The 18,377-nt window shown below is 37.4% G+C and overlaps 1 protein-coding gene across 3 annotated transcripts in view; it reads right to left on the reverse strand.

Annotated features, from left to right (window-relative positions):
* Positions 1 to 18,082, reverse strand: part of LOC126416281 (serine/threonine-protein phosphatase 2A regulatory subunit B'' subunit gamma-like) — a 53,828-nt gene extending 35,746 nt beyond the window's left edge. For all 3 annotated transcript variants that reach the window (XM_050083927.1, XM_050083928.1, XM_050083926.1), the window contains exons 1-5: positions 17,944 to 18,082; positions 17,726 to 17,850; positions 17,465 to 17,569; positions 17,265 to 17,377; positions 14,122 to 14,290 (exon numbers count right to left, since the gene is read on the reverse strand). In XM_050083927.1, coding sequence (XP_049939884.1) covers positions 14,122 to 14,290; positions 17,265 to 17,377; positions 17,465 to 17,569; positions 17,726 to 17,850; positions 17,944 to 18,007 — 576 coding nt within the window. In that variant the 5' untranslated portion in view covers positions 18,008 to 18,082. The remainder of the gene's footprint in view (positions 1 to 14,121; positions 14,291 to 17,264; positions 17,378 to 17,464; positions 17,570 to 17,725; positions 17,851 to 17,943) is intronic.
* Positions 18,083 to 18,377: the final 295 nt, after the last annotated feature.

Below are 18,377 nucleotides of genomic sequence, written 5' to 3' on the forward strand. Positions count from 1 at the left end.
ACTCTGGAGCAATCTCAGGTCCAATGGAGCTTCCATGCAGTCAGGCAGCCTTGACACTTACGGAGGCAGTAGAAGACTCACAAGCCCAGTTGACCATAACGCATCTCATACAGCTTCCATGATGCTTCAAGACTCACAACAACGGCAACATTTAAAGGCTGTACGACAAACAGAGACTTCGTACTTTTACATGTGGAACATGGGTGAGCAGGGAGAGGGGGGAGGGTGGGAGTGAGAAGCTGCATATGATTACAATCTATTAAATGATTATGTTAATATAAATTAGTCATTTTAGGGGGATGGATGAAAAATGTAGACTCTATAATGCATTGGAATGGGAAGAAGAGACAGTTACTGTGTGATGCTCTGGTAGTAAAAAAAAAATCTCACATCCAGAACTGTGTGACAGTGCAATCGCTAAAAACTACTACTGTATACTGGCACTGCATATATAGATGCATCTCTACAGCACTATATACATACACATTTATAAATTGTCAGCTTACTTATTCACCATCTCTCATCATAAAAAAACTACTGATATGTGAACATAGCAGTGGGTAACACCTAGTTTTCCATAAGTTGATTTGTTCTGACAGAAAGAGACAGCTCTTTTTAAATCAAAACAGTGCCACCTTGACTTCTACCAATGTAGTTTTAAATAAATATGTTGATTTAATCTGGATTAGAGAGATTCAGGTTTTAACATTAATGATAACCATCATTTACATTGCACTGAAACATAATTTTTTTCTGTAACTTAAATTTGTGGTGAAGCAAATAAATGTGCGTATTCTTTAACCTATTTTTTTTACAATTGTGCAGGATATATCACAATAATAATAATTAAAAAAAAAAAAAAAAAAAAAAAAAAAAAAAAAAAAAAAAAAAAAAAAAAAAAAAAAAAAAAAAACCACCAGCTTCCAAGACAAAAATGTTTCAGCAAACAAGGACGTAAATGAATATGTGAAAGTTATTTTCATTCTACAAGCCTTACTTCTGAAGTTTCTGTAAGCATAGTATTTCATTTTTAGGTTTGTATCTGCAACATTTATCAACTATGAATTATAGTATCTTTGTACATGTCATCTACTCTCTCTGTAAACATAATACAGAAGTACTGCAACTGAAGTAAACACGTCCTCTATATACCTTTGAGAACTTCCACTCACAATAACTAGAGACACATGCAAAAATTTCTAAAATCATCTCCTTCCAAGACAACCTAAATTTATGGAACACCTTGGCTCCTTGCAAAAACAGTGTGCTTTCTTTTGAAACACTGTAAACTACAACCATTACAAAATACCTATTGAAATGCGTACTTTAGTTGATGAGCCTCTACAATTTACTGGCCACAGGCTTCACTCAGATATCTAAGATACCGACCATTTTCTGAACTGCTTCAATGTGTATGTGTCACGTTCACACTGTGTGTTGCTAGTTAACATAAATTCAGCATACATTAATATTAGTTACACTGAAAATATCATAAATCAACTATCACTTGCAAGTAAAACTATGATCACTTTTCTTCCTAATTTCATTTGGGCAGGACTGAACAACATTCAACTTGAAAGAGCACATTGATTAAGATCATTATTTCTGAAGCCTCTGTCAAGAAGAATGACTACGCAGCCAAATTTAAAGTTGCAATTGTACAAGGTCAATACCACGCCACAGTTACATGAAATGATTATGAAAACCGAATGTCACTGTCTGTTGACTAAAATTAGGCACAATGAAGGCTTCTTCAATTTGCTGTGCAGCTCTTACACAGTCAGAAAGTCACAATGTGGTGTAATGTCTCTTCAAAGGGTATAATCAGCCTTTTTTCTTTTAAGATTAACATGGATGAGCAACCACAGTCACATCTCAGTGGTGTGCTGCCATGGTTGACAACATTCCTCACACTTGAACAGTCTCCTGCAAAATACACACACACACACACACACACACACACACACACACACACACACACACACAGAGAGAGAGAGAGAGAGAGAGAGAGAGAGAGAGAGAGAGAGAGAGGGGGGGGGGGGGGGTTCCTTAGTCATAACAGAAAAATGATAATGAATAGCAGAGGTAAGAGCATAATAGAACAGAATATTGGCAAAAACAAATTGAAAGATAATGACAATGTGCAGGAATATGTCATTAAGCTTCAAGGTAGACCTGAGTTTCTAACAATGGAAGACAACATTGGCTTTGAAGGCAAGTGGGAAATGATATAAGCAAATGTGGAAGATGCAGCAGTAGACATGTGTGGAAAACAGAGGGAGTAAAATCTATCGTTCTTAGAAGAATGCAAATAAAAAGTGAAATACAGGAGAATAACAATGGAAAAACACCAAAATGAAGATTCCAATCAAAGTAAACAAGCACATGAAAATGCTAATAATCTTCTCAGAAGAAAAAAAGGGGGAGAACATGTGGAGAGTCTAATTAAAAGAGCAGAAGAGGATAAGACTACAGGGAATGCAAGAGATTTTTACAAGTCACATAGGTTCTTCAGTAAAGGATATATACCAGGGATCTATGGGATAAAAGATGAAAAAATGGAAATATAATTTTGGAAAGAACAAAAAGTACGGAAATCTGGAAGGAATATTTTTGACTAACTTTTAAATGTTGAAGTTGGAAGTACAGAAAAGAAGGAACAACAGCAATATCAGAATGTTGATGTCTTAGTAGCATCGCCAACAATGTAACATACAGTCCGTAGAGTCAAACTAGTAAAAATCAACAAAATTCCATGGTGTGATGGAATAAAAACAAAACTACTTAAAAATAGAGAAGACGAACTTGAGAAATGCACCAACCCATAACGAACACTTGGAACAAAACAGAGTGACAGGAGAGGGAAAAGATGCGACCATATTACCAGTCAGTAAAAAAGGCGATAAACATGAATGAAGATATTGTAGAGACATCTCATTAATTAGCACAGCCAACAAAGTAGTCTCAAGATCTTTCAGAAAAGATAGGAACCATATTTAAAAGAGGTAACATTTGAGAAACAAGTGGTACTTATGAATAACTGAGCAACCACTGAATAGATATTTGTACTATATAAAAAAATACAATACACAAAAAACCTCTAAAAACTTAAAATTTAAAAATACCCAACACAAAAACTTCTAAAATTGTTTTATTTAAGGTTTTTATACATTTTCTACATTTCTTTTTAATTTTAACTTTAAGTTTCATTTCATGTTATTTAAACTTTATATTATTAGCACAGTATGATCAACATGCTACCCCACATTCACCTGACTACTTTCCGGAATGAAACAAGACTCTGCAGCACGAGATCTTTTCACTTATGGAATTTACACGTTTCTTTCTTTAATTCACACATATATTTATTGACTGTGTTTTAGCATATAGTTAACTAATTTATATAACATAAGTAATAAGCAATGGTGACAATTCTAAATCGAGTCGGAAGAAAGTGGGCTGCCATTGCACTCTCTTGCAATAGGCTGCTTAAAGTGTTATGGCAAGATCATTTGATTTTATACTGAATTGTAGTCCTCAAAAAGAGTCTTTGAAAGCATATGTTTATCTTTTACAGTTGAGTTACAATCACCCTTTTCCTACTTTGTTAGTGCTGAAATGGGTGACTTCTCAAGCCAAAAATCATCACTGTCTGTCAACCATAAAAGGCAAACATATGTTCTAGTGGACTTTTATTTCGATCTTTTTCAGCTATACAGTCTGGTCCTTCATAACTTGATGTAGCTCTTATGTATTACGTAGTGTATATCAAGACAGAGCACTGGCGGAAAACATTTTTATTTAATTTAGCTGATGAAGTGTAAATGGCTGAATGGACTTCCATGGAACATAGCTATGAACCAGTCTTACTACACCAGCTTCCAAATAAAAAAATTAAAAAAAAAACTGTATTAAAATTGGACCTTTTGTTTTGGAGCTGTGAAGCCACAGACAGATACACATGTTAATCTTGTAACACCCCTCTGTTTTCATCAGAGGTTAAAAACATGCTGTATAAAAATACTGAGAATACAATGAAACAATGGCAGCATTAACTTTTCATAACTGGGATTCACAGTCATGTGAAATTTCTTGAAAGACATCATGTTTACACCAGTGACTGTTAAACTTTTTATTTCCACTATTGCAATTCCGGCCTTAGGCCATTATCAAGTGCATATTTTTTGGCTTTAAGCCATGTCTACTTTGTACAAGCTGACATATTTATATGTCTTTGTTAACATATATAACAGTGAATGACGTAGCTCTTATGTATTACGTAGCATATATCAAGACAGAGCAATGGCGAAAAACATTTTTATTTAATTTAGCTGATGAAATTTAAATGGCTGAATGGACTTTCATGGAACACAGTTGTCAATGTATATAACAGCAAATGACAATGACACATAAATGTGTCAGCTTGTAGACGTGGCTTTAAGCCAAAACATCTGTACTTGATAATGGCCCGAGGCCGAAATTGCAATAGTGGAAATAAAAAGTTTAACAGTCACTGGCATAAAAATGATATCTTTCAAGAAATTGCAGTATTGTTTGTTCTGGTCCACAGAGCTCAAACACTTCAGACAGGGAGAGACTTACTGAAGTTCTGAAGGAATAGTTACTCAGATTGTCAAGCAGAGTGGGCATCATAGACAAAAGCAAGAATGCCTGAGAAAGAAGTTGAGACTGGGACAGAGAAAGAATGGCCAAGAATCACTAATCCTTCTAATAATTTCCGGGTATGCAGCCGGATCCCGTCGACATTCTGCCACGATATTTCGGCCCAGAGACGTCCGGCCATCATCAGGTGAGTACACAACTACTGAAGAGCCCAGGTGCAGTCGCGGTATCCTGGGCTCTTCAGTAGTTGTGTACTCACCTGATGATGGCCGGACGTCTCTGGGCCGAAATATCGTGGCAGAATGTCGACGGGATCCGGCTGCATACCCGGAAATTATTAGAAGAAGAAATACGCCGGGAAAATTTCAGAAGTCAAATCACTAATCCGACTTATACTGGCCAAATACACAGAGAGATTGTAGATTTCTATGGAAATATGGTGTCCAGTGCATTTTGCTTCTGTCAACAAAGATAAGAAATTATCCCTGTAATTTTAAAGATAATCTAGATCTTGGAAAGCCAGGTGCATACTGCATTGTATGTGAAGGTAGCATGTATTATGTGGGACAGACTATTAGAACAGTAGACGAGAGAGAAAAGCAACATCAGCAACACATCCTACTAAAACAACCAAGAAAGTGAACTGTCACTGAGCACTGCCTAAAATGTAATTGTCAATGAAATATGATGAGACTAGTATTATGATGGAAATATCATGCTTTTGGATAGAGAAGTTAAGGTGTCTATCAAAATAAAGATGTTGAAAACCTCATAAGAAGGGATGGAGGTTTTAATTTGTGCAAAGGTTGGGGTCTGGCACTCAATTTATTAAGATTTCATCAGCCATCACATCCACTAGAACAGGAAAATGCGGAGAGAATGTGCATTTCACAGAAAAATGAAAGAGCAGCAAAGGGCATGGAGGGCATCAGGAGTTGCTATAAATAGCTGCGTGACGTCCACATTAGTTTACAGTCTGGTTGGAATACAGACATTGGACTGCATATTGCTAACGGTCCTGTTGTTTTTGTAAGACGGAATTAGATATGAAGTTTATACGTGTAGGTGAGAACAGTAGATAAGTGTGCATCCTCCATGATACAGGGTGTATCAAAAAGAATAATCCAGTTTGGCATGTTTTATATTCCTGAAACTAATAAACATATACAATGAATTTTGTTTTTTGACGAATGGGAAACACAAGAAGTTTTTTTTTTTTTTAATACCTTTTCATAGGTGTCCGATCACCCCTTTGAGATGCAGAATGTGCTATTCAAATTGTTCCCACACCGCAGCAAGCATGTCTTGAGTTACAGCCTCAACGGCTGCTGTTAAGCGATGTATCAGTTCATTTATTGTTGTTGGTAATGGAGGCACATAAACAGAATCTTTTATAAACCCCCGCAAGAAATAATTAGACACAGTCAGGTCCGGTGACCTTGGAAGCCAGTAATGTAAGGCTGAATCATCTGGTCCAGTGCGACTAATTCATTGTTCAGTAATCCTTCAATTTAAAAATTCCCCCACATCCAGATGCCAGTGTGGTGGTGCCTCATCCTGTTGGTACATGAAGTCATTTAAGTCAGTCTCCTACTGCGCAAAAAGAAAGTTCTCAAGCATATCCAAATATGTGGTTCCTGTAACAGTGTTCTCGGCAAAGAAAAATGGACCATACACCTTTTCCGATGCAACAGCACAAAACACACCTCCCATGTTTGTACAACTTTAAATGGTTGTTCCATACCCCATATTCTCATATTATGATGGTTCACCTTTCCATTTAAATGAAATATTGCCTTGTCACTAAACACTAAGCATGGAAGAAAATGGTCGTCCTCCATCTTGCCAATAATGAAATTACAGAAATCCACACATTGTTTGACACCTTCATGAAGAGCTTGCAGTAGGCGAATTTTGTACGGTTTCATGTGTAAACGTCAACAACACATACCAGATGGACATTGGGAGTATGTCGAGCTGTTGAACTGCAGAGCGAATGGATTTCTGTGAACTCCTTGTGAAACTATGGCGGGTGCATTCAATGTCTGTGTCAGACACTCTAGGACGGCCCGGCGATTTGCCTTTCCACAAAAAACATGTTTCTTGGAATTGTTCATGCCATTGTCTAATGCTCTGTGCAGTAGGAGGATCCACACCATACCTAGTATGAAAGTAACACTGAACAGTTATTACTGAGCTGCACTGCGCAAAACGTAGAACACAAAACACTCCCTGTTGTCCTGACACCATTTTTAATAGAACTGAAGTGGATACACACTGCTGCTACCTAGCAGGAACCATGTAAAACTCTAGAGTTTACTCTTTCCAACAGTACATTGTTCATGCACATATCTCAAACAACATAATAGTTATTATTTTTTTAAATCAGATGATTCTTTTTGGTACATCCTGTATTATTCAAATAATAATGCTTCCGAAGTATTTTAGGGAGCTGGTCTTCTTAACTAGTGTGTTCCTTCTCCAGTGCTTCCTCCGCTTCTTCATTTTTACTTTTTACTTTGATTCACTTGATTTTCTCTCTGCTGTTCCAACATAATACATTCAGATTCCTCACCTTCAACCCTCACTTTACACTTAGTTTGTTCAATGTATAACCTACTCAATAGAGCAGCTTCAAAGTTCTGTAATACACGAAACATGAAATTTAACTGATAAAAGTATAAAACAGAAAAAAATCAGCATATGAAGTAGGCAACAGGGAATACAGGTTCTTAAAAAAAATTGACAGAAAGTAAAAAGTGCCAAAGCAGATATGGCTAGGAGACAACTACAAAGCTGGTGAAGCATGCATGACTGCCCAAAAGATACAAATCACTTGTAGGAAAATAATAGAAACCTTTGGAGAAAAAGAGAAGCAGCCGTATGAACACTTTGAACTCTTAACAGCAAACCAGTATGAAGGAAGTAGGATGAGGCCGAAAGTGGGGCTCGAAGGGGAGGGGTGGGGGCATACAAAGCAGGGCTGTAAAAGTGGAAGAAACTAGAGTCAAATATTATGGAAAGGAAAGAAGATGTGGATGACCATGAGATGGGTAATATGAAGAATTTTATTGGGCACTGAAAGACCTAAGTTGAAACAAGGCACTCTGAGTGGGTAACAATCTCTCAGAATAATTAAGATTATTGAGAGAATCAACCACGACATAACTGGAAAAATACCCTCATACTGATAAGAAAACTATAATAACGCAAATAACAAAAAAGCCAGGTACTGACAGGTGGTGTGTGTGTGTGTGTGTGTGTGTGTGTGTGTGTGTGTGTGTGTGTGTGTTTGTGTGTGTGTGTGTGCACACTGCAATAAGTCGTGGCTCCATAACAATATGGATTATACTCGATGAATCACCTAACACTTGCATTGCAAATATTTCAGACATAGAAGTAGCTCCCATACAGTTGCATGAGAAAATGGCACACATTCTCCACTGACATTAAGTTCCATCGCTATCACATATCTCTTCATCGAATGCTGCATGGAAATGATTTTGCGAATCTTGCGAACTTTTGAGCATAACCATTAAGATGTGTTTACGGATGAAGCAACATTTACGAACCATGACCAAGTAAATCTCAGAAACATGCACTGCTGCTCTGTTAACAATCCCTGTCGGCTTCTACAGGTGGTACATCAGTGCCCATGGAGTTTAACCATGTAGTGTGGAATAGTGTACCATCACCTCCTCAGCCCTCTATTCATAGAGAGAACACTGAATTTGCTCAGGTATCTCAACCTGCAGACAGACCCGAGTCATGTTAGACAACATTCCCCTTCAGACTAGGAGGAACCTGTGGTATCAACATGATAGCACACAAATTAAAACTGCGTGTCTTCAGGTATTGTTTCCAAATCGATGGATTGGATGAAGAGGACCTGTACCTTGGCCAGGGAAGCTGAAAGACGCTGTCTACAAGGACATACCAACGACACCAGACGGTATGAAATGGTGTATTACTTCTGCCTGTGCTGCAATTTCCACTGGAATGCTGGAACATGTACGGCAACCATTGCATGGCAGACTGCAATCTTGTATTGACATTGGTGGTGATCATTTGGTTCTTTACGTGTCAGACCTCAGAGGTATTGTATTCACTTTTGTCTGTCTTTTGTTTGTCCTAGATAATGGCCCATTTAACAAAATGGTATTTCCGTAGATATATTAACATCTGTGTACGGATGCATATACACACCCGTATCTAACATTCGTTTGTGCAACCACATGGAACAAACAAATGTCTTTGTTTACACTGTTCAAACTACTATATCTCTAACTACTTGCACTCGACACTAGTAACAAACACTTCTGACATTCCTAATTTACTCTAATTTGATTGTGGTACTGTCAATCGGCATTGTTCCAATGAAATACTTGTACCTTTTCCAAATACAGCAAAACCTCTATTTTACGTTTTCGCGTGGTCCAGACTTATACGAAAAACGGAGGAAACTGCAGAATTGAGGAAAATGTTATAACTCCCCAAATTATGAGCAAAAACAGATGTAATTGGTGCATATGACTAAAAATCGCAATCCTCTCAAATACTTTGTATAAAATCTATCCAAGTGAAGGAAATTAAATATACAGTACAATGTTTATACAATAATTTGTGGTAATGAATTTCATCAGTTCTTAAAAAAATCACAGATGTGTAACAGCAAGTAAAAACTCAACAAAAAAACTGTGGTATCTGGGTATAAGGTAATCGAGCTGATTTCCACCATGCTCGACTGCAAATTATACATTTGAAACAGACATTTTTGAGAGATCATCCTTTGTATACACCTAGAAAAACGCAAAAATTGATGAACATGTTGAATTAAACCAAAAACATCACAGCAGCTAAGTGGTTAAACCATAAATGTACACGTGGACATCTGCTTAATGATGTACTTTGTCACCACTGCTGTTACTGTTTAATGCTTTTCTTATGAGTTGCATTTCATATGCTCACCACCTTTGAAGTGTTAGTTTAGGCTTGATGAGCGAAACAGAGACATGAAAAAATGAGTTTACTTCCCTAGTTGACATATTACAAGCTTATTGGAAGTTGGCTCAGTGTATTTCTGTACAGTGTGTAAAATGTAAATCTGAAAGAAAGCTCAGATGCTACAGTTTTGCTTCATGCCCTCTATCACTGCTGCCAGCCTTTACAAACTGTAGTGTGTGCTGCAAAGTACATAAATGTGTAGTGTATGTAGTTGTTGCAACTGTATCGTGTCAGATTTGAACACAGAAGTCTTCAAAATGTGCCCTTGTTCAATTTCTGTGAGATACCTCTGTCACAGCACTTCATCTGGACGAAAAGTATATTTTCAGCACTTCAAAAAATGCTTTCACCCCTTCTTGCAATCCCATCACTGAAGGACCACTCCCCCTCTCTACACATCCGTGAGCTCATTTCACATGTGTTAGTGTTGTGTGGTGGCTATGCTGGCTATTGGGCAACTTAACAATAACCGTTCACTAGCCAGAAATGGGCAACCTTTACTCAATTACGACCAAGCATATTCTTCGAGACTCAGGGTTTGAATTTAAAAGGTTGACGATAGATATTGTTGCTGAATACAGTACATTGGAAATATATGCAAGAAGATGAGACTGAGTTACAAGTGGCACAAGAAAACATGGTGGCTGGACTCCTTCATCATGTATTGGCTGGATCCGGTACACTTTGCACCGACGGTCTTGTTTTCCATTACCACTGCAATCTAGCAGAAGTTGTATCATAATTTCAGGGTGAAGCTAAATACTGCAAGTTGTGTTGGCAACACTGATTGTGGATTACATCAGAATTTCCTCTCTCTCATCTCACCACTCCATAGCAGCCTAAAATAGTCCCTTAATTTTGCCACCACCAGTGATGCGAACTATCTGTCTTTTGAGCCACTTAAAACTTTTTCAGTCACATCAAATGTCAACAGGAAGAAAACATGATAAAGTCAAACGAGACATCAAGTAAGAACTTAGAATCGAGGTAAATCTTACTAGGACGAAATGTAAAATCAGGGAATTTAGCATTGATCTTGTGGGTTTTTCACAGCGGCTATGAAGTTATGGTATGGAAACACGGAAAATGTAAAATCGAAGGTTCACTGTAAACACACATCCAAAACTGATAACACTGTATATAGGCTGCAAAGGTGGCCCTCTGCCTACCATTACCATCTGCAAAATCCGTATAGCAATGGTGCCTCCCTTTCTGAATATCAGTTTATGTTTAGGAGAAAAGTAGAAACAGGTGAGGCAATGCTGCCCCTAAGATTAATCTTAGAAGATATGCATTTGTAGATTTTGAAACAGTTATTGAAAAGATTGACTGGAATATATTCTTTGAAATCCTGCAGTTATCAGGCAGCAACATGTTACCTCCAAATTGTTCTGCAGAGGACAGATTGAAGGTAATGAGATTCACGGAACATGAAAGGAAGGCAGTAATTGAGAAGGGGGTGAGACAGGGTTGTAGGCATAACCCACATCATTCAATCCATAAAGGAAGCTAAAGAGAAATATGGAAAGAGAATTGAAGTTCAAGGAAAAGAACTGAAAACTTTAAATAAACATTAACAGAAGTAAAACATGGGTAATGGAATTTAGTTAAATTAAGTCAAATGCTACTGGCAACAGTACGTCAGGAAATGGGGCTTTAAAAGTGGCAGACAGTGTTTGCTATTTGGGCATCAAAAGAACTCAGAACACAAAATAAAAGAGGATACAAATGTAGAAAGGTAATAGTACGAACAGCTTTTTTGAAAAAGAAAAATATGCTAACATCAAATATAAATTTAGGTGTTATACAATCTTGTTTGAAAGAATTTATCTTGTGTGTGGTGGTACATGGAAGGCAATTATAAACAACCAATAGCACAGACAAGAAGAGAATCGAAACTTTTGGAATGTGGTTACAGAAGAATGTTAACAATTAGACAATTTAGATCTCACAATAAAGGAAGAGGTACTACATTTAATTAGAGAGGAAAGAGCTTTATGGCTACAGTTATTCATCCTGATTTTTCTGTGATATTCCTGATTTTTAACAAAATGATAAATGAAAAGCACCAGTTTGCTTCTGTTCTACAGTATTAACAAAATGTTTCAGTTTTTCATCTTACATTGTTACACTTTTCTTTTTCACCTATCCTGATACAATGTTTTGTTTGTCTGAGTTTTTTGAATGTTGTTATTACACTTCATTCGCACGAAAGAACTAAACTGTGTCGGTTGTCAAGTTCAATACAATATATCAATTCTTTTGGCAACACAATGGTACTGTAACCTCATAAACAACAACACATGTTCTAATTTCAGTATGTTGTACAGTTTACTGTTTCCAGTCCTTGAGGTGGTGACTGATAAACTTCATTTTAATATTAACTCTGTTAATCATGGGAAACCACAAGTGCAAACTAAACAATAAGATGCCACAAGGATTCCCTTTTACTAAAGGACAAAGGGAGTATGCTCAGTGTACAGTTTGTACTGTGAAATTTAGCATTGGGCATGAAGAATGCACTGGCATAGCAACTCATATGAGGCCCTACAAAACATTATTCTACATTTCAGGTTAACTCTAAGTTCAAAATTAATAAGTACTAATCGTGAAAGTAGTTTCAAGTCCATGGACTGAACCAGTGACATAGTTAACTCGCTCAAACCAGTTATCACAAATGAGATTGTATTCCTTGCTATTGAACAAATAATGAAGGAAGAGAAAGAAGCACAATTTATTTCAGAGATTGTAGATTCTTCCAGCCACATGGACTTTGAGCTGGCTCCTTCAGTGATTAAGCTTCACCATCTGGATGAAGGCATGATAATGAGTGTTGGAGTTGGTATTAAACGTACCAAGCATTCGACTTCATATTTCCTAAATATGTTGGCAAAGTTCACTCTTAAGAAAATGGTTGTAGCAAATTTGACTGACAACACAAATACCAATTATGGATGAAAGAAAAGAAAAGGAAAGGTAAAAACTAACTTTACTTTATGTTGCATGAAGAGAGTGAAAATAATTTAATAGGTGTAAGATGTCCTGCTCACATTGTTCACAATGGTGCCCACACAGGCACAGATGAATCACGCATTGATATACAACTCATAACTCGTAAAAAATCTACTGAAATTTCCATATTTATGCTACGTAAGTTGAACAACTAAAATCATTCTGTGAGTTTGCGGAAAAGAATGCAAGAAACTTCTACATCACAGTAAACTAGATCGGCATCTCTTGTACTAGCTGCTGAAATAGTAATGATGTTTTCCAAACATTAAAATACTACCTCCTGTCCCTTGATAAGTATTCTATCATCACGAAGAATTTTTTTAAAAATCTGCAATGCTTCACCACCCTTCAGTTACTTCCACGCCAGTTACATACTTTCTCCAATAGTATTCTGAGTATTGGAAAAGATGTAACTATAATTGAAGTTGCAGACAAAATAATATATTGCTTGAAAAATTATAAGCCAGAAAACCCAGAAGAGTTTTGACATCTGCAGCAAGTCAGTACTCACATGTGTTGGTAAGTGAGGGGCTAGTGACATTTGATTGAAATCATGATAGTTCTCTGTGGTACCTGCACTGGATATATTCATAAATGGTGTAAGTCATTTCTTGAATCTCTTCAGCTGATGGAGTGGATTGCCCTAAATAAAAGAACTGTGCAGTTTTGTAAAATCTAGTGTCAGGAACTTCACTGAAGATGAGGAACAGAGTGAATGAGTGAGTGAATGGATGTCAGCTGTGGTAATCACACAGAAATGAAGTCATCTGCACATGCCAAACTAGCGTGGAGAGCCATATCACATCATTCTTCGGACTCGCCTACAACCTTGACATTTGCAATAGTTTCTCTTCCAAAACTGGAAATAACTTGGTGCATGGACAGCACTACAAGGTATTTATTTCAAAACATTCTATCCAATGGAACACAACAGCCCCTGTGTGCCAAGTGCATATGAGCAATGACATGCAATATATAGTGCCATGTGCTGTTTAATTTGAATAGATAAGCGTAGCTTGTGCAACATGACGCAGCACACATTAACACCAATAACCTACCCTGGGAGTAAAACTGCAATCAAATGAGGACTCTCTCTGTCTCTCTGATCCACAAAATTATTGTCTTAGTTTTTAAGCTTAAGTTGAAAGCTTTGAACTTTCCGGTGTGTGTGTGTGTGTGTGTGTGTGTGTGTGTGTGTGTGTGTGTGTGTGTGTGTGTGTGTGTGTAAAACTCTTAAACAGGTGATAATTACAGACTGATGCTAATTCTTGCTTATAATAAGCAACATACATTTATTAGACAGATATATATCTTCTATCTGGCTATCATATTTAATAAAATAAACAAATGGGAAACTAATGAACTTGGAAATAGAACAGTAATTGTTAGATTAGTCTGAGCAAGAAATGTTAAAGTTCTATGCAGCCAATGTGTCAGTGTTTTTCATAATTATATTATTTATTTGCAAGAGTATATCCTTACCAGCTCACGTAAATAGCCCTGACCCACAAAATCGTAGAGAGACAAACCAATGCGAGTCTCGTGGTACCATACTTTACGCATAATGTAGTTGAAAAGTACCATTATGTTGATTCTACAATAGGGATCTCCATGTTGCAACTTAGCAAATACCCGTGGTGTGAAATAGTGCCTGCAATGAAGTAAGAGTAACAGAAATTTTTAAAGATTATGTATTATATATTACAACAATATGCTATGGAAAAAAATGAAAGTACAAGGGTGAATGAAATATAAACCAGCATTTTTGTTTTAGTCACCTTTTGGTAAATGAAGAGTGGGACAATCACTGCTCATTGTTGGTTTCATTTCTAGTGACTATTCTCAACAGCTAGAACAATGTTGGACTGTTTCTTTAGTTTGAATTGCAATCTCAGAGCAAGAGTACCGTCATCTGTTGTGCAATGCATTATAGTCAAGTTTCTCACACAGAGGGCATAAAACCATCTGAAATTTTGAAAAGACTGGCAACACAGTTTGAGGACAACAACCTGAGAAAGCCTCAAATGTTCGGAAGACACAAACAGTTTTTTACAGGATGAGAAACAACTGAGAATGCAGCTCACTAATGTCACCGGAGCAGGATGACTGAGGAGAATATCTGCATTTTTAGCCAGCTCACTAAAGACAGTTGTTGAATACCAGTTGCTGTTGAGGATGGCATAAGCTACGGTAGTGCTCAGGCAATCATTACTAACAACTTTAGGTTTGGAAAAGCATCCAAAGGTGGGTGCTTCATCATCTCACTGCAGAACACCAATTTCATTGTTTCAAGGTTTGTAAATGGGTACTGTCATGCTACGAAACTGAAAGGAAATATTTTTTGTAACAGACTGTGTCCTATGATGAAATGTGGGTGCATATTACACCCCCGAACCAAAAAGAAAGCACCTTGGAACAGTGCAAAACTGACAAATCTGCACCTCTCAGAGCCAAAAACAGTTTCTGTGTGGGGAAGATTCTTGCAACAGTCTATTTTGATTTTAAAGGTGTTCTTCACATACATTTTCTCCACTAATGTTGTACTGTGAACACTGCATATTATTGCCAACTTTTGGACTAAACAAAAAATGTGCATATCACCAGAAAACGCACACATTTCCAATCCAGGATGCAATCAGGCTTCATGATAATGCTCGATACGACACTGCTACCAAAACTCAACAAAATGTCCAAGAATTGTTCTGGACCATGCTACAACATCCTTCCTACAGTCCAGACTTATCCCACTGCAATTTTCATTTGTTTGGACCACTAAAGGAAGCAACCTGAGGACACAGATTTGATGAAGTGTTCATGTGCAACTAGCTGTTGTCACAGCCACATTCATTTTACAAAAATAGAACCAAGAAACTGCCTATCCAATGGGAAAAATGTATTTCCCATACAGGATACTACATAAAAAGACAAATCTGTGTGTATGAATTTTTCTGAAGCTTAAATACACTTATAAAAAGAAATTCCGGTTTATATTTGATTAACCCTTGTGATTTTATAGAATTATCATAGCTAAAAATAGAGATGGAATGTTTCCTAAAGTAGCAATATAATGACTTTTTGAAACCAATGATGACAATATATTGGAGGTACAACTATTTATGTTTCTGATACACCGTATTTTGCTGCATGGTGCACATGAACTCTGGCCTATCAGTATTTCTGCTTCTCCCATTGGATGTGGAAGCCGCTCTTTGTCAATGCTGTGACTTCGGTGACTGAAGATTGTGTCTCACGCTTTACTAAGAGTGAACCACTGTCCATATTGATCAGGCCGCTGCTCACTCAACAGCCTCCTTTAAGAGACAATCCCAAAATGGTGATGTTTGTCTTAACACTTGCATTTGTTCACATTTCATGAAGCGCACCATAGCTATGTAGTGTTACACAAATACACATTTAGTGTGCTCCAGGCATCCTTCTTTGACTGTCTGCACATTCTGGTTGATGTACGGCTAACCGTATTACACAGATTATGATAGGCACCCAGCTGACAAAGTCCCACCTCACCTTTCAGAGTACCTAACGGTGCTCATGTTTTTGGAGGAAGACAAAAAACACATTACACCAAGCCACGATTCTGCTAGTTGTTCTGAAACTTTGTTGGCACGCAGCAGGTATGCCACTGTCTTATTCTCCTCATAGTGTTCCATTTGTTGGGCGTCTACCTTCTGCTCAAAAGCAAGTCGGATTTGTCACTCATTTTATCTGTTCTCTTAGACTACACCTTTACGACAGGTGAGCTCCATTGGTATGCTTTCTTTGTCAGATATTGCATACACCCCATGGATCAGTGCACGTTGCACATCTTCAAGTTGTTGGCAATAATGGTAGCTGAAAGTGTGCAGGTACAAAGAAGCATGGATGGATTTTCTGCACACACTGTGCTCCATAGTATCTTCCACTTCAATGGTGAACTGATGCTGAGTTGCAGTGTTCAAACATTGGAGGAAATACTGAAGCCATCACACCCATGTAGCCTCATGTCAAATGTGTCACCACAATAGCTACGGACACACATGAATTTCAGTGCACCATTTTTGAGATCATTCTCTTCAAAATCCTCCATGCATATGTTCAAGCTCTACTGTTAACAGAGGGCAACCCTTGGTGAAACCATCTGTTTGTCCACAACCACTATTGAAGAGAAGGAATTTAGATGTGAGAACAAACTGGAAGAGGTTAGTCATTATGGAATTGAGCTTCTCCCTGATCAATTGGAGAGAGTCAGATAGCAGCACCCTGCTGAAAACACAAACATATGTAATCAAGTCTCAGTCCCTTTATATAGATAACTAATGAATATGAAACTAAAAACAGCCTGTTTGTGGTGAAAAACTGATTATAGCACAGAGGCACTACCTCAGAGCAAAATACTGATGCCATGCTCTCAGTTGCCTCTACAATAAACAGCACACAAAAAAAGATTTATTGTTCAACAGTACTTTAAAGCTATGAGGCTCATTTTTACACACAGTGTGAAGAAACTTTGCGCTAACACACTTAAAAAATCATGCAGTCAATCACGGAGATGGGCATTATCATTAATACAAATAAACAATCCATCTCTAAAGCAAGATCGTACCCTAATAAACAAGAACGATGTTTACTTGCACTTTGGTCCTCCCTTCTCTGCCACTTTCAGAAAGTCTTCATAGTTAATTAACTGTTCATCATCTGATAAGGGTGGGCTATGATGATTCTCCAGCAGGACCCACAGAGCCTACGACATTTTAAAAATTAACAGATTGCAGGCAATCACATCAGATAAAACCAGCAACAGTTCGAAGAACCAACAAATGTTACATACCTTCAGTTCATTGCTGTTCAACAACTGACGGCCTCTTCGTTGTAGAAACACAGCTCTGGCTTCTTCTCTCAACTTTTGCGCAAGAACATCATCTTGCTTTGGTAGCTGCAAATTTTGGACAATTATTAAATCACCACATATACTTTTAACGAAATTATGGTATAAAACAGTAATTACCATGCTCCTGAAGTGGTGAGAACGTAAGACTGCACGTTTAGGAGAAAAGTGAAAAAAAAAGTCATGAATGGAACACTGACTAACCTTGCGATAGAACTTCGGTATTACGTCGTAGGACGAATGGTTTTCTTTCGGTTCAGAGCGCCATTCAGTCAGATACTTTCTATACAGCTGCTGTTCCAATTCTTTCAATTTCTCTGGTGATTTCTCTGCACAACAAGTTACATCGTAAAGTAAGGTATTTGGTGTATCAAATATAAGTTAGGATTTACAAACGTACTTTCTTTCTATGAGTTACTTACTATTGCCACTGGATACGCATGCTTGTAAAGCTTCCTTTAAAGAACTCAGTGGATTGTCATCCATTATTTCAGCTAAACATAAACGTCAACAAAAGGTACATTTCAAATGATGCGGAATTATGCCAAAGATATACTTAATAGTTACGACCAGAGAGCTAAACTACTAACTAGACTGTGGCTAAACGTCAAAATAATCATCTTGGGGTTGAAGCTCTTTCGTTCCGTGTTTGCTTTAACAATACGTATCTTTTTGGATAGGGTCCGCCTTTAGCAAAACACAGTTTTGTTTTCTAACCCAAAATGTTTTACTGGAGTTGCAGCATCTTCAGTGGCCTTTCATTTTTCAGCTGTTAAAGATAAAGTGTTCTTTGCTTTTTGTATACATGTAGCTATCAGTTTTTAAATCGTAATTGCAAATATTTGAGAAAACACAT

This window comes from Schistocerca serialis, chromosome 8 (assembly GCF_023864345.2).
Source record: "Schistocerca serialis cubense isolate TAMUIC-IGC-003099 chromosome 8, iqSchSeri2.2, whole genome shotgun sequence".
In the NCBI taxonomy this organism is placed as follows: Eukaryota; Metazoa; Arthropoda; class Insecta; order Orthoptera; family Acrididae; genus Schistocerca; species Schistocerca serialis.